At 33.7% G+C, this 12,044-nt stretch overlaps 1 protein-coding gene across 1 annotated transcript in view; it reads right to left on the bottom strand.

Moving 5' to 3' along the window:
• Window positions 1–12,044, bottom strand: part of b3glcta (beta 3-glucosyltransferase a) — a 60,193-nt gene that overhangs the window by 12,793 nt on the left and 35,356 nt on the right. Inside the window, exons 5-8 of the mRNA XM_043259698.1 lie at window positions 4,697–4,773; window positions 4,005–4,116; window positions 1,742–1,878; window positions 1,397–1,460 (exon numbers count right to left, since the gene is read on the bottom strand). Coding sequence (XP_043115633.1) covers window positions 1,397–1,460; window positions 1,742–1,878; window positions 4,005–4,116; window positions 4,697–4,773 — 390 coding nt within the window. The remainder of the gene's footprint in view (window positions 1–1,396; window positions 1,461–1,741; window positions 1,879–4,004; window positions 4,117–4,696; window positions 4,774–12,044) is intronic.

The raw sequence follows: 12,044 nt of genomic DNA, 5'->3' as shown, positions 1-12,044 counted from the left end.
ACTAACTCATCTTTAGGGCATCTAAGAGTTCGTTTCTCATCCAAACAGAGTTGGAGAATTTAGCTTTACATCACTTTCTCTCCAATGGATGGGTGCCGTTAGATTGAGAGTCCAAACTGTTAATAAAAACATCACTACAATCCAGCTGCTCCAGTAAAAAAATCCACCCACTGTTATCAAAATCCACCAATATATTTGTTTACAACTGTTTTTGCATATAAACTCTATAAACTCGATCTGATTCTCTGATTCAGAGCATATCATGTTTTTACTTAAGGTATCATTGTGGATATTGAACTCATATTTTAATTGAAAACATCTTGATCTTTCACCTCACAAGAAGCTAATTTATGGACTGGAGCCATGTGGATTACTTAGGATTATTGTGATGTTTTTTATCAGCTTTTTTAAACTCTCATTCTCATGGCACCTGTTCGATCCAATGGTGAGCGAACAAAATTTCCAAATCTGCTCTGATGAAAGAACAAACTTTACGTCTTAATGTTTATGTCTTAACTTTAAATCTTGAGTGATACGAGGGTGAGTACATTTTCAGCAAGTTTACTTGAATCCTCAGAAACTTGAGGATTGTGTATCTCTTTCTTTCTTCTGTGGAACGCAAAATAAGATATTTTAAAGAATGTTTCGATTGTTTCAAGTCAAAGAGGTCCAAAACAGCATGGGTTCCAACTGAAAAACTTATTTTGTTGTCTACAGAAGAAAAGCTAGTTTGGAATGACGCGAGAATGAAAAAAACGGCAGAAGTTGACAACGGATAAAACACAAAACCACGTTGATCTAAGATGCTAAGATTTTAACCTGCAGCACTCCAAAAGCACCATGACATGTTAAGAAGAAAGGAACATTACAGTACTTTAAAAATATGTTTTAGTTTCTGTATATAGACATAGATCTCCGACACGTGAAAATGAGATTCTCAAAATGTATCCTTTAAATTATAAGACGGTCTGTCCTCAGCTCTACGGGGACACTGCAGGGAAAGAGCTGAAGAAGAACAAACACACTAATACTGCAGAAGGTACAGTGAAGGTAATGTTTTTTTGAGACTACGGGGACTAGATAGGAAGAATCCTTCGTTTTTGTAAAAAATTTGTGGAAAGAGAGCTAGACAGACATAGGGAGAAAGAAAGAATGTGAATGTGGAAATCCAAAATGTCCCTGAAAAAATGCCCCTAAAGCTACTAGCGGTATAGCCTATGTGTAATGTTCACTCTAATTTGTAGTGTTTTTGCATTGTTTGTAATGTACATTATCAACAATTTTAATCATTTTGTAAGTGTGCACTTTAATCTTCAATGAAATCAATTTCAAATAACATTGCGACAATACGATCAGTCAATCATCATACTAAAATATACATCATACTATAAATCACCTCATGTTTCAGATCTATGGTGAAGTCTGATTTTAATGGCTCCTCTTCTATTTTGCTTCTCAACCTAAAATGTGAAATTAATAAATTAAGTCATCAAAATGTTAAAAATACACACAAAACCTGTCCACACATGACATTTCATGTATGGACCATACATATCAAACTACTACTACAACGGCATCATATATCATCACTTTAACAATGCAAACTCCAGCTTTAAAAAAACCCATTTGCTTAAATAATAAAATGAAATATCATTCGTTCATGTTATATATATATAAAAATATGTAATTCTGAAACAGGATCTGTTTTTGACAGCAGTTTAGTTGAGGGCATTTTTCTAACCTGTTGACAAGAGGGATGCTAAGGGCCCATCCAGCAGAGAAGTCTGGGTACTCGAAAGCCGCAGGGTTCTCAGAGAAGGCATAATGATGGATGATAGTGGACTCTTCATCATGTAGAGGCTTGCCAAGAAACCACTCCTGAGGACAAAAAGTGGAGATCAATCAGAACATGATGGTCATCTCAGGCTAAATCACAGCGTAACAGCTGACACTCATTCAGATGCTGCTGTGTGATTGTCTCAGACCGCACATTCAGACATTAAAACACTAAAGTTCCCAAGTTTTTGAACTCTTTCCCCGCCGTTGACGAGATATCTCCTAAATTAGGTTACAACGCTTCCCCGCCAAAGACTATTCTAGGTGTATTACAGTAAAGAAAGCCGTAGCGCGTGTCCTGAATGAATTACTGGACTTCTCGAGTCTACCAGGCTCGAAAAAACTACTATCATCATAATCAGAGACAATGTAGTTCGTAATATAGATTGTATATGTAGATCATGCATGTAGATTGTGTTTTTGACTATTTTGAATCTGACCGGGACAAAGTAGGCTAGCCAGTGACGGAGATGCCTTTACAGACACAGAAGTATCTCTAGTTATGTCGTGGATATATCGATAACCCAGCGATATATGAATATGTATGTGTGTGTGTCTATATGCATAATCTACATCAAAGTGGAGCATGTGTGTATGTATAGGTACATATGTATGTAGCCTAAATGTATATGTGTGCGCATAAACATAAATGTGTTTGAGTAAATAATTATTTACTGCTGATTAAATATGATATCTGAATGTATTTTGTTTGAAAATGCAGTTCTTTGATTAAAATGCATTTTTTCAAATTTGTTGTCTAAAATGCTGTATTTCTAATGAAACCTCATTCAAGTGATAAAAAACATGGCTATAAAGGTAGTTTTTTTTTTTTTGCTTGAAAACATAGGTTTGGTTCTTTATTTTGATAAATAATATGTTCATATATGCATAGAAGAAAATATTCTGAAGGCTGTCAAATTTAGGTGAAAATCATCAAAAATGCTGACTGTGGCTGGCAACTCTTTGGGTTGTTTACTCAACAGTCAGAATGGTATTCAAATCTCAGCCCTTCTGATGTTTTTCCCGCTAAATAACAAGACGAAAGGCAAAATTGTGCCACAAAAAGTCGCAATTATCCTTTTTTATTTTTCAAGTGACAATGATAATGAATTGAACGGTCTATTCACTGAAAAGTTGTTACTTGTAGCGCTGTGCTTAACAGCTTCCTGTCATGCTGAATGTACTGTGCAAGAGTGACTCAACATAAATGTAGTTCACATTATTATGTTACTTTGAAAAGGCTTTGGTAAACTGATTTTAATTAAGTTAATTCGATTTTAATGAATAGATAATTCGAGAAACCAGGTAGATGTAGATGGCTTTACACTGTCAAATTGCATTAATATGTTGACAGCTGAAATTGCAAAGGAGAGTCTAAGATATGATCTGAATTCATGTGATTCTTTATTACTTATTCTGTGTTAAATGCCACCTGTAAATACGACTACAAGACTGTGAAGAAAAAACTTACATGTAAAAAAAAACAAAAAACCTGAGAACGCAAAACATTTCAAACGGATTCCCTCAGTGAAAAGATTTAGCCAGGAAATGGGCACTCTTCATTACTCTCTCAGACATCAATTGCCATATCCATTTTATGAATAACAAATGCAAATTCTTTGGATATCATTGTAGGCTGATGCATTTTGCAATTGCTGTTAAGAGGATTTTTAACATTGATAAAGTAGCATTGTGGAGAGTCATTTAGTGCAAACACGATAAATATTTTCATTTTTCCATGATAAGATCAATGTCTCAGAACAGCTTTCAGCATAAAATGCTTAAACCCTTGTGTCTGACATTCAAAATAATTCAAAAGACTAAAAAGCATTAGGATCTCATGCATAATGGAGCTAGGTGGAACACAATTCAAAAATCCATTAAAGACAGGCTATACAGGTAATTCTACAGGGAGCAGACTGGTCCTTAGGGATTTTAAACCATTGTTAGTGCACAAAAATTGGAAATGTGTGGAACTCTTTTTTTTTAATAACCTCACTATGACTAAAATTCATGTGAACGGAAAGGTTTTTGCAGCATGATGGAACATGGATTAAAAGAAAAAAACCTCTATAACAGTTTCTGCTCTTTCTGAGTGCACGTGGAACATCAATTAAGGGCTAAATATGAATTTTGATTACATCCTGCACAATATGAAAAGTTCCTACTTTTCTGCGGTCAAATTTTTTGAGAACTTCATGAAGTTTTTGGAGTTTCACTCTGGTGTCTTCTTCTATAAACATGATCCAAGATGAGTTCTTGCCAAACTGTGACGACAAGCTAAAGGAGAAAAAAAAAAAGTATTCAACACATTGAATACAGTTAATACGAAAATATCAACAAAATATAATCATCATAATTAGTCTGTTCATTAGTGGTGTATATGATTTTTATTTGTTTTAATCAATTCTTTCTGCAAGTAACAGTTACACTAGTACGTGAAAACAAGAGTCACACGAATGAGCCACTGAATCATTCAATTGATTTGTTCAAAAACAATGATTCATTCAGTACAGAAACATCTGTCTGTTTAATGAATTAGTCACTGAATCATTCACTCAAACAGTTTGTTCAAAAACAAAATAAGTGTCTGTCCTTGTAAGCGATTCACAGAATCATTTACAAATTGAATTATTCAAAATACTGATTCACTCAGGCCTGTGACTTTTGAAATCATTTTTGATGATAATAATGATTTTTATTATGTGCAACTTTATTGAGTAAAACAGCACTCTTGTTTATTTGAAATCCTTTAAATAAGTCCAAACACAGATCTTAACAAGAAATCTGCTAAACAATAATGCAAAGTGAACCTAACTTTAAGACTGATATTTCACTACGTTGAGTGTTGAGTGCTTACTAAGGCAGTAGTGGGAGAATGCTCCAGTCTCCCTCATTGTCTGACAGCGTGTGCAGCAGCAGGATGACAGGGGGACTCTGAAAGAGACAAACACTCCATTACATCTACTGTCAGAGGAAGAAAAATGGGAACAAACTGTGAAAGCAGCTATCAAGTCAGTTCGTCTGATTTGAGACAGTAGTTTACTTGCAGGGTAAGAGTAAGTGCACTGGATGGACATCAAAGAAAGTGCTTTTTTAATGTAAAGGTCCATTCACAACAATAAGATTAGTATAACGTTATCTAAGTGTTCACACAAATGTACATTTTAATAGCGCTTATATCTCATCTGCCAGTTTAATTACGCAAACTCTAGAAAAAAGATAATTCTGTAAGCAATTCCAATGCTATTACTGGTACACACTATTACTGGTACACTGTTTTGGGTTGGTAAGATGAATTAATGAATTATATTTATTAATTTAATTTAATTATTTATTATGTTTCTAATATTTAATATCTGTCTGCTGCTTTTGATACCTCTCTTGGAGAGCTGAGGTATCCAAGTTGCAGCATCTAATGGGGTGCATCTGGGCTCAGTTGTTGGACCACTTCTCTTTTCTGTCTACATTTCATCACTAGGTTCTTTCATATCACTGCTATGCTGATGACACTCTACCTCTCATTCCATCCTGATGATCCAACAGTAGCTGCTTGCAACTCAGCATGTCTAACAGTCATTTCTTTGCTGCTTGAACTGCGTGTGGGTCCATGAAACCCATCCCTTTATCACAATTTCACCTTCCACTTAGGCTCAGCAATAGCATTATGAAGATCAGGTCGTTACTTAAGAACATGCAACCCAACTCCTTGTTCAAACTCTTGTTTTGTCCAGACTTGACTATTGTAATGCTCTCTTGGCAGGTCTTCCAGCCAATTCCATCAAACCTCTACAATTAACCCAAAATGCTGCTGTAAAATTAATCTTTAATGAGCAAGAAAAGAATGCACATTACACCTCTGTTCATCAATTTGCACTGGCTACCAATAGTTGCTTGCATAAAGTCGAAGGCATTAAAGAGGTCAAATAATGTTGCTAAAAAGAACATTATTTGGTGTAATGCATGTGTTTATGCAGATTAAGTTTAAAAAAATTGACATGTGCTCTGACTGGCCAGCTAGCCAGTGCGTTGTGACTGGCCGAATACTGCAAGCCTGTGGCGAAAATATTACTCTCCTTACAATAAGATTGTATACAATTAGAATTGCCTCACTTAATAGCCTCTATGCACAGCCAGCATATGCTGCTCTGTCAGGCTTAGGAATTCTCCGTAAATATGCTGAACACACTGTAATATTTGTGTTGGACTGTTCAAGGAGAGTGTTGTAAATACAACCTTCGCTGTCTTGCGTTCTGCATTACTGTGCCATCCCAAAGAGGCACAAAATCACTTTCACAGACATTTTCAACCTGCTGAAACGACTTGCCCAACTCAATCCAAGTAGCCGAATCCTTAGCCCTATATATTTAAAAAATATATCTCTTCCATCTTTATTTGCATTAGGCTAACTGAGACCTGTCATAGTGTTTGCATGTTGTTGCACTTTTGTTGGTTTGCTTCTACTGTCTTCATTTGTATGTTGCTTCGGATGAAAGCATCTGCTAAATGACTAAAATGTAAATGTAATATGTTTGAAATATAATTTATTCTTTTGATGGAAAAGCTGAACATTACTCCTGCCTTCAGTATCACAAGATCCCAAAGAAATCATTTAAATATTATAATATTTGGTTCTCAGGAAACATTTCTTCTCATTGTCAATATTAAAAAAACACATTTGAATACTTTGTTGAACAAGAAAATTCTAAAGAACAGCATGTATTTGAAATAGAAACACATGCACGTTTGCTGATCAATTTTAAATTATTTTAAATTGAGTGATTGCCAATTTAAAATAATTTAAAACATTTTTATTCTACTGTCAATATACCAAAAATTAAATACATTAATACATACATAAATAAATAACGACATTAACTCACTCTCATGAGCTAAACAAATAAATCACTTCAAAGTCAGCTATTCAAAAAATAAAAAAAGAAATAAATACCTTAAAGCCTTAAATTCTTTTGAAACCACATTTTCAGTAAAACTTGCTGCTCCCTAATGACAGGAATCAAATGAGTGACAATTATATTTTTAGACAATCATAGACAAACCTTGTGCTAAAAAAAGTCTATGTGAATAATAATAATAAAAAAACAACAACAACAACAGCAAAACAACATCAAACTGCATTTCAAAATCCCACCAGCACTAACATTTTTAGCCTAGGGCAATTTGTGTTTGTGATTTTAATAGCAGTGACAATGAATCAGATGAGACGGTGTTCATGTTCAGAACTTCCCCCTTTATACATTCACAAATGTGCTTCCAAAACTTTATTCTCATCTCTAAAGAGACACATGAATGGCTTAATATAGATCTGAGGACAACCACTGTGTCTTCATACAGCTCATCAGCATGTGAACAGAGCGAAAAGGGACAGTGATTACGCTGTGACTCAAGGTCGCTGTGACCTTGCTACCTTATGTTGCCTCACGTGGCGGACAGGGACTGGAAGAGCGAGAAATTAACACTCTAATCTTAGATGTGTCTCATCTGTCTGTCCTATGACACGAAAAGAGAAAGTCCAAAAACAGACAAAGGCTTGCACGTAGAAAGTTCAATGACCCTATTTTGTCAGTGTACAATTCAGTAGGTAAATAAATGGTTTTACCATCCAAACGTTTCCTTTTCAATTACCTTCTTAGTAATTAACCTTTGTGTTATATTCTAAGCTTGACATTTTCTTTGTGGAAATGCTTTAAATGGCATGCCATGAGAGGATATGAACTATAAATGAACCATTGCTAATCTACAGTATGCTTGGCCAAACATCTGGACTGATAGCTTCAAAAAAACCAAAAAAACAAACATTTAATTTGTTAAATAGGATGCATCTTTTTGACCAGCAACAACTCATTTTTAGTAGAGAATAGTCACTGTAACCATTAGGCTAATCTTTTGTGATTTTATAATGTTCTAAAATACACAAAGCCAGCAGGCAGCATCTAAACAGTATTTCGTTTAAGGTTGCGCATGTCAGGTCAAACTAATACAAATCATTATAAGGATGTGTTTCAGTTGTGAGGTCAGGTTGACTTAGCTAATGTTCTCTGCCCATCGGCCTGATTACCATAGAGACCGGGACAAACATTGCCCTGCTAAAGAGTGTTTGGTTTAACCATGCCTGTGCATCATAATGATTAATTAGGGCAAATCTAAGCTAATGGATGAAACTAATTACAGCCTCCTCATCATCTGTAATGAATTACCCAGTTGACTTTTCCAAGTCATTTGCAATTAAAGAACTCTTTCCAGTTTCCACTACTTCTCGTATGAACCATTATACATTATTACATTATAAATTCAACTTTATGTCTGCACACTTCAAAACTGAATTACCAGCAATAAACAGCAAAATAACTATTTACACACACAAATACATAATTAAACACACTATCTATCTATCTATCTATCTATCCACACACACACCTCTCTCTCTTAAATATATATATATATATATATATATATATATATATATATATATATATATATATATATATATATATATATATATATATATGCTAAATTCTACAAATATTTATTATTTAATATTTAACAATAATAATGAAACATTTTGTAAATTTTTATATAGCAAGTGGTTGCAATACATCTATTTTTATCTACATTTAAATACATTTTAGTTAACTTTCAATAAAAAAATATTTAAATGTAAAAAAAAAAAAAAATAATACAACAACTTACCTTGAACATTTTAGTAAATTAAAAAAATTTTTTACTGAAATATTATAAATTATCCTATATTAATCAGTTGGAGCTAAACAATAATAACCAGAAGACTGGTATCAGTTCTACTTTTAGTAAAGTATTATATTTTATATTATTTTTATATTTTTAGATATTACAATCATGCTTTTCAAATTTTAAAAGTTTGACAACAAGAACAAAAAGAAAAAAGATGACAAATAAGAAGACAAACACCAAAAAAAACACCAAAAAAAAAAAGGTTACAAAGATCATGAGGAAGCCAAGTCCTCAAGGCATTTGTTTCCTACTCAACACTGAGATTAACAGAAGGAAACAGTCTAGGTCATACCAGGCGCTGCCATGCTAAGTTTGCAAACTTGTGTGCCTCTCGGGGCTTCTGAGATGAATACCTCAGTGTTTACAGGCTGTTGGTCGTATTGAATTTGTTCAGTACTGCATGCGCTCCCACTGTTCTGCTGCTCCGGCCCTCCAGTGGCAGAGCAAACATCCCACAGCTTTTACAACGTAACAGTCACTGCTGGCTGCACACTGGGGAGTGAATATGAGTGAGCGCTGTACAGCCACACGGGGCAGGAGTGATAAATCTCAAGTCTAATTCACACCGACAATACTGGAACTGTCAAGGTTCAGAGACCGGCAGAGAGCGAGGGAATGGATGTGCACAATCCACGTAGAGCGTGACGCATGAGCGTTTCTCCGTAACGAATAAATGTTAGGCCTCATGAGTCCAACTAAAGAGATACAAATTGCTCTATTTAAACTAGAATTATGCATCAGCTCTACAAGGCAGCTGTCTCATGTCTCAGACTAGTGCTGACATCTTGTGGTAATGCATAAAGAAGCATGAAAGTCAAGTTCGTTTTCTTACAAAATTCTGAAGAAAGACTTTGTTTGGGTTCTGAAATTTTATCCAGAGATTTTAGACAATTATTCAATATTATCCGATCTCATCTATAGAAGCTCTCGATTAGTGCATTATTTAAAAAATCCTGTTATCTTTCATGAAAAACGAAAGACATGTTTTGTACTTTCCCTGTGTGGCGAAAAACTAAATACCGAAATCAGACTGTTTAAATTTACATAAAACTAAATAATTATATAAACCAATTAACATATACATTTAATATGTTATGTAAATGGAATTATACAAATATAAATGTTTGGTATTAAATAATAATAATAATAATAATACATTGTTAAATATATATTTCATAATATTTAATATATTTAATTGTAACACATAGAAAAAACGTTTTATATTTAATTTTAGCTATGTATAAAATAAATAATTTAATAAAATAAATAGTACACTGATAGAGAACTGATAAACATATAAAAATAATTAAATGTATACTTATTTAAAATATAAAGTATAAAACATAATATATATCTGTATTTCTCTTATTAGAAAATAACATTTATATTAAATGAAATAAAACACAGAAAACCGACTCAAATGCTTTCTCTGCATGGCCTAGTGCATTATTAATTTATCTGATCTTCAAAGTGGAATTTGGCTACATACTAATTATTGTTTTATGTCCTCAACTACAGACAAAGGCAGTGCGTTTCAGTGCTTTTCCTAATACCCGAACCATCACTGACTCTCAAATAAAAGATCTGTGTGGACGCTGCATTTTAAAACACACCCTACTGAACAACTACAAGAATCTGCAGTTTTCCTGTACCCTTAAGGGTGAGTGATTTAAAAGAAATTAAACCGTCGCAACAGCAGGAATTCTGAAACAAAGCTCCAGTCTGACAGCACCGCAGTTAGTCAAGTGCAACATTTTATGTGATACCAAACACTTTAAGGGCATTAAAATAAGCAAACTAGCATTTTTCCAACTCATTTGGGCTCACAAAGTGTTGCTAAAAAGCATCTAATCTGAAGAGGATAAGAAAGATGAAAGAAATCAAAACATCTTGTTTGCTGCGATACAACTCAGTCATAATTGATGAGGAAACTGCAGAAATCCACTGTACATCCTTTGAAAAATTAGGCTAAGGCGTTCTGGGAAAAAGAAGAGCCAGAGATTGAAAGAAAAGGCGGCAGAAAGGATATAGTGCAGGATAAGAGCGGTTTCTTAATCTGGTTTTGATTGGATCAGAGGGTGACAGCTCAGTGAACTGGTGCAGAGCTCCGAGGTTATTGCGGTTTGGCACTCCAGATTTTCAGAACAAGCAGTCAGAAAGAGTTTGTCTACAAAAGTGGTAAACTACCAGGTGAGGCTGTTGGGGGTGGAAAAAAAACAGATTGGATTACATTTTCACTCTCGGAGGATGGTCTTCATGCTGGGAAATAAATGGAACACACTATCAAGGGTGGAATATTAGGGATGAACCGAACAGTTTCTCTCATTGAAATAAAGCTTTTAACATTTGAAATGTCAATCCTACTACTTCACTTATTCGAAATGTCACTTCACGATCTGCCCTCGCCTTTTCTAAAATATTCAGATGTTCAATAAAAAGAGTGCTATGAAAATGCCGCCAGATTAGTTGCGAGAATGATTTCATGAAAGTCAAACCTATCCATGCAAATGTTAGACTGCGAACAACCTTCATGATAGAAAAATGCTATGCGAAATAATAGGAAAAACTAATTAATGCAAAATAATAGAAATAAAGGGCAACACTTTATTTCAAGGTGTCATCGCGCTTACATGAAATAAAATTAAAAGTTTGTAATTATGTAGATGTAACAGGGAGCTACTGTTACACATATATGTATGTACAGTTTGATTTAAGTACCACAGCTACTACAAAGTACTTACTAGTCTCTGTATTATGGACACCTTAAAATAAACTGTTACTAAAGAAAAAGAAATAAAATTAGTGCTACTATATGATTAATTACAATTAATCATTAAAGGCTTTTATTTTCATAATATATCAGTGTGTAGGCTACTATGTATAGTTATTATGTATACATAAATACGCACACAGTATATATTTTGAAAATATTTACATTTATAATTTTAAACTCATATAATATTATATATAAATATATTAAATATATAAACTTTTTTTTTAATATACATGTACAATATAATATACATATATACACATATGATATATAATGTTTCATTTTATTGTGGAATTTATTTTTTAAAATTTAATTTTCTATACTTTCATTATGTGTCATTTCATAGCTTGAGGACCTTACTGTTAATCTAAAATGCGGAAATTAGCCATATTAAAAATATAAAGGCCCGCTCACACCAAGGACGATAACTATAAAGATAACAATAAAGATGTAGTTCTAAAAATCGTTCTCATTATTAAAGAATAGCAGAGTTCACACCACAGCCATAATGATAAAGGCACAGACTTGGGAAAGGGTTCATGACAGATGGCTGTAACTGTCTTGAAAGCCAAAATTTAAACATAACTGCACAAAAAAAAATTCTTTAGGTTGAACAGTTTAAATGACGTGAACCCATGCCAGATATAAGGAAACAAGGTCATCA

The sequence above is a fragment of the Puntigrus tetrazona genome, chromosome 15, assembly GCF_018831695.1.
Source record: "Puntigrus tetrazona isolate hp1 chromosome 15, ASM1883169v1, whole genome shotgun sequence".
Lineage (NCBI taxonomy): Eukaryota > Metazoa > Chordata > Actinopteri > Cypriniformes > Cyprinidae > Puntigrus > Puntigrus tetrazona.
Note: the sequence above shows the minus strand (reverse complement) of the source record. Positions and strands in the feature narration are given on the sequence as shown.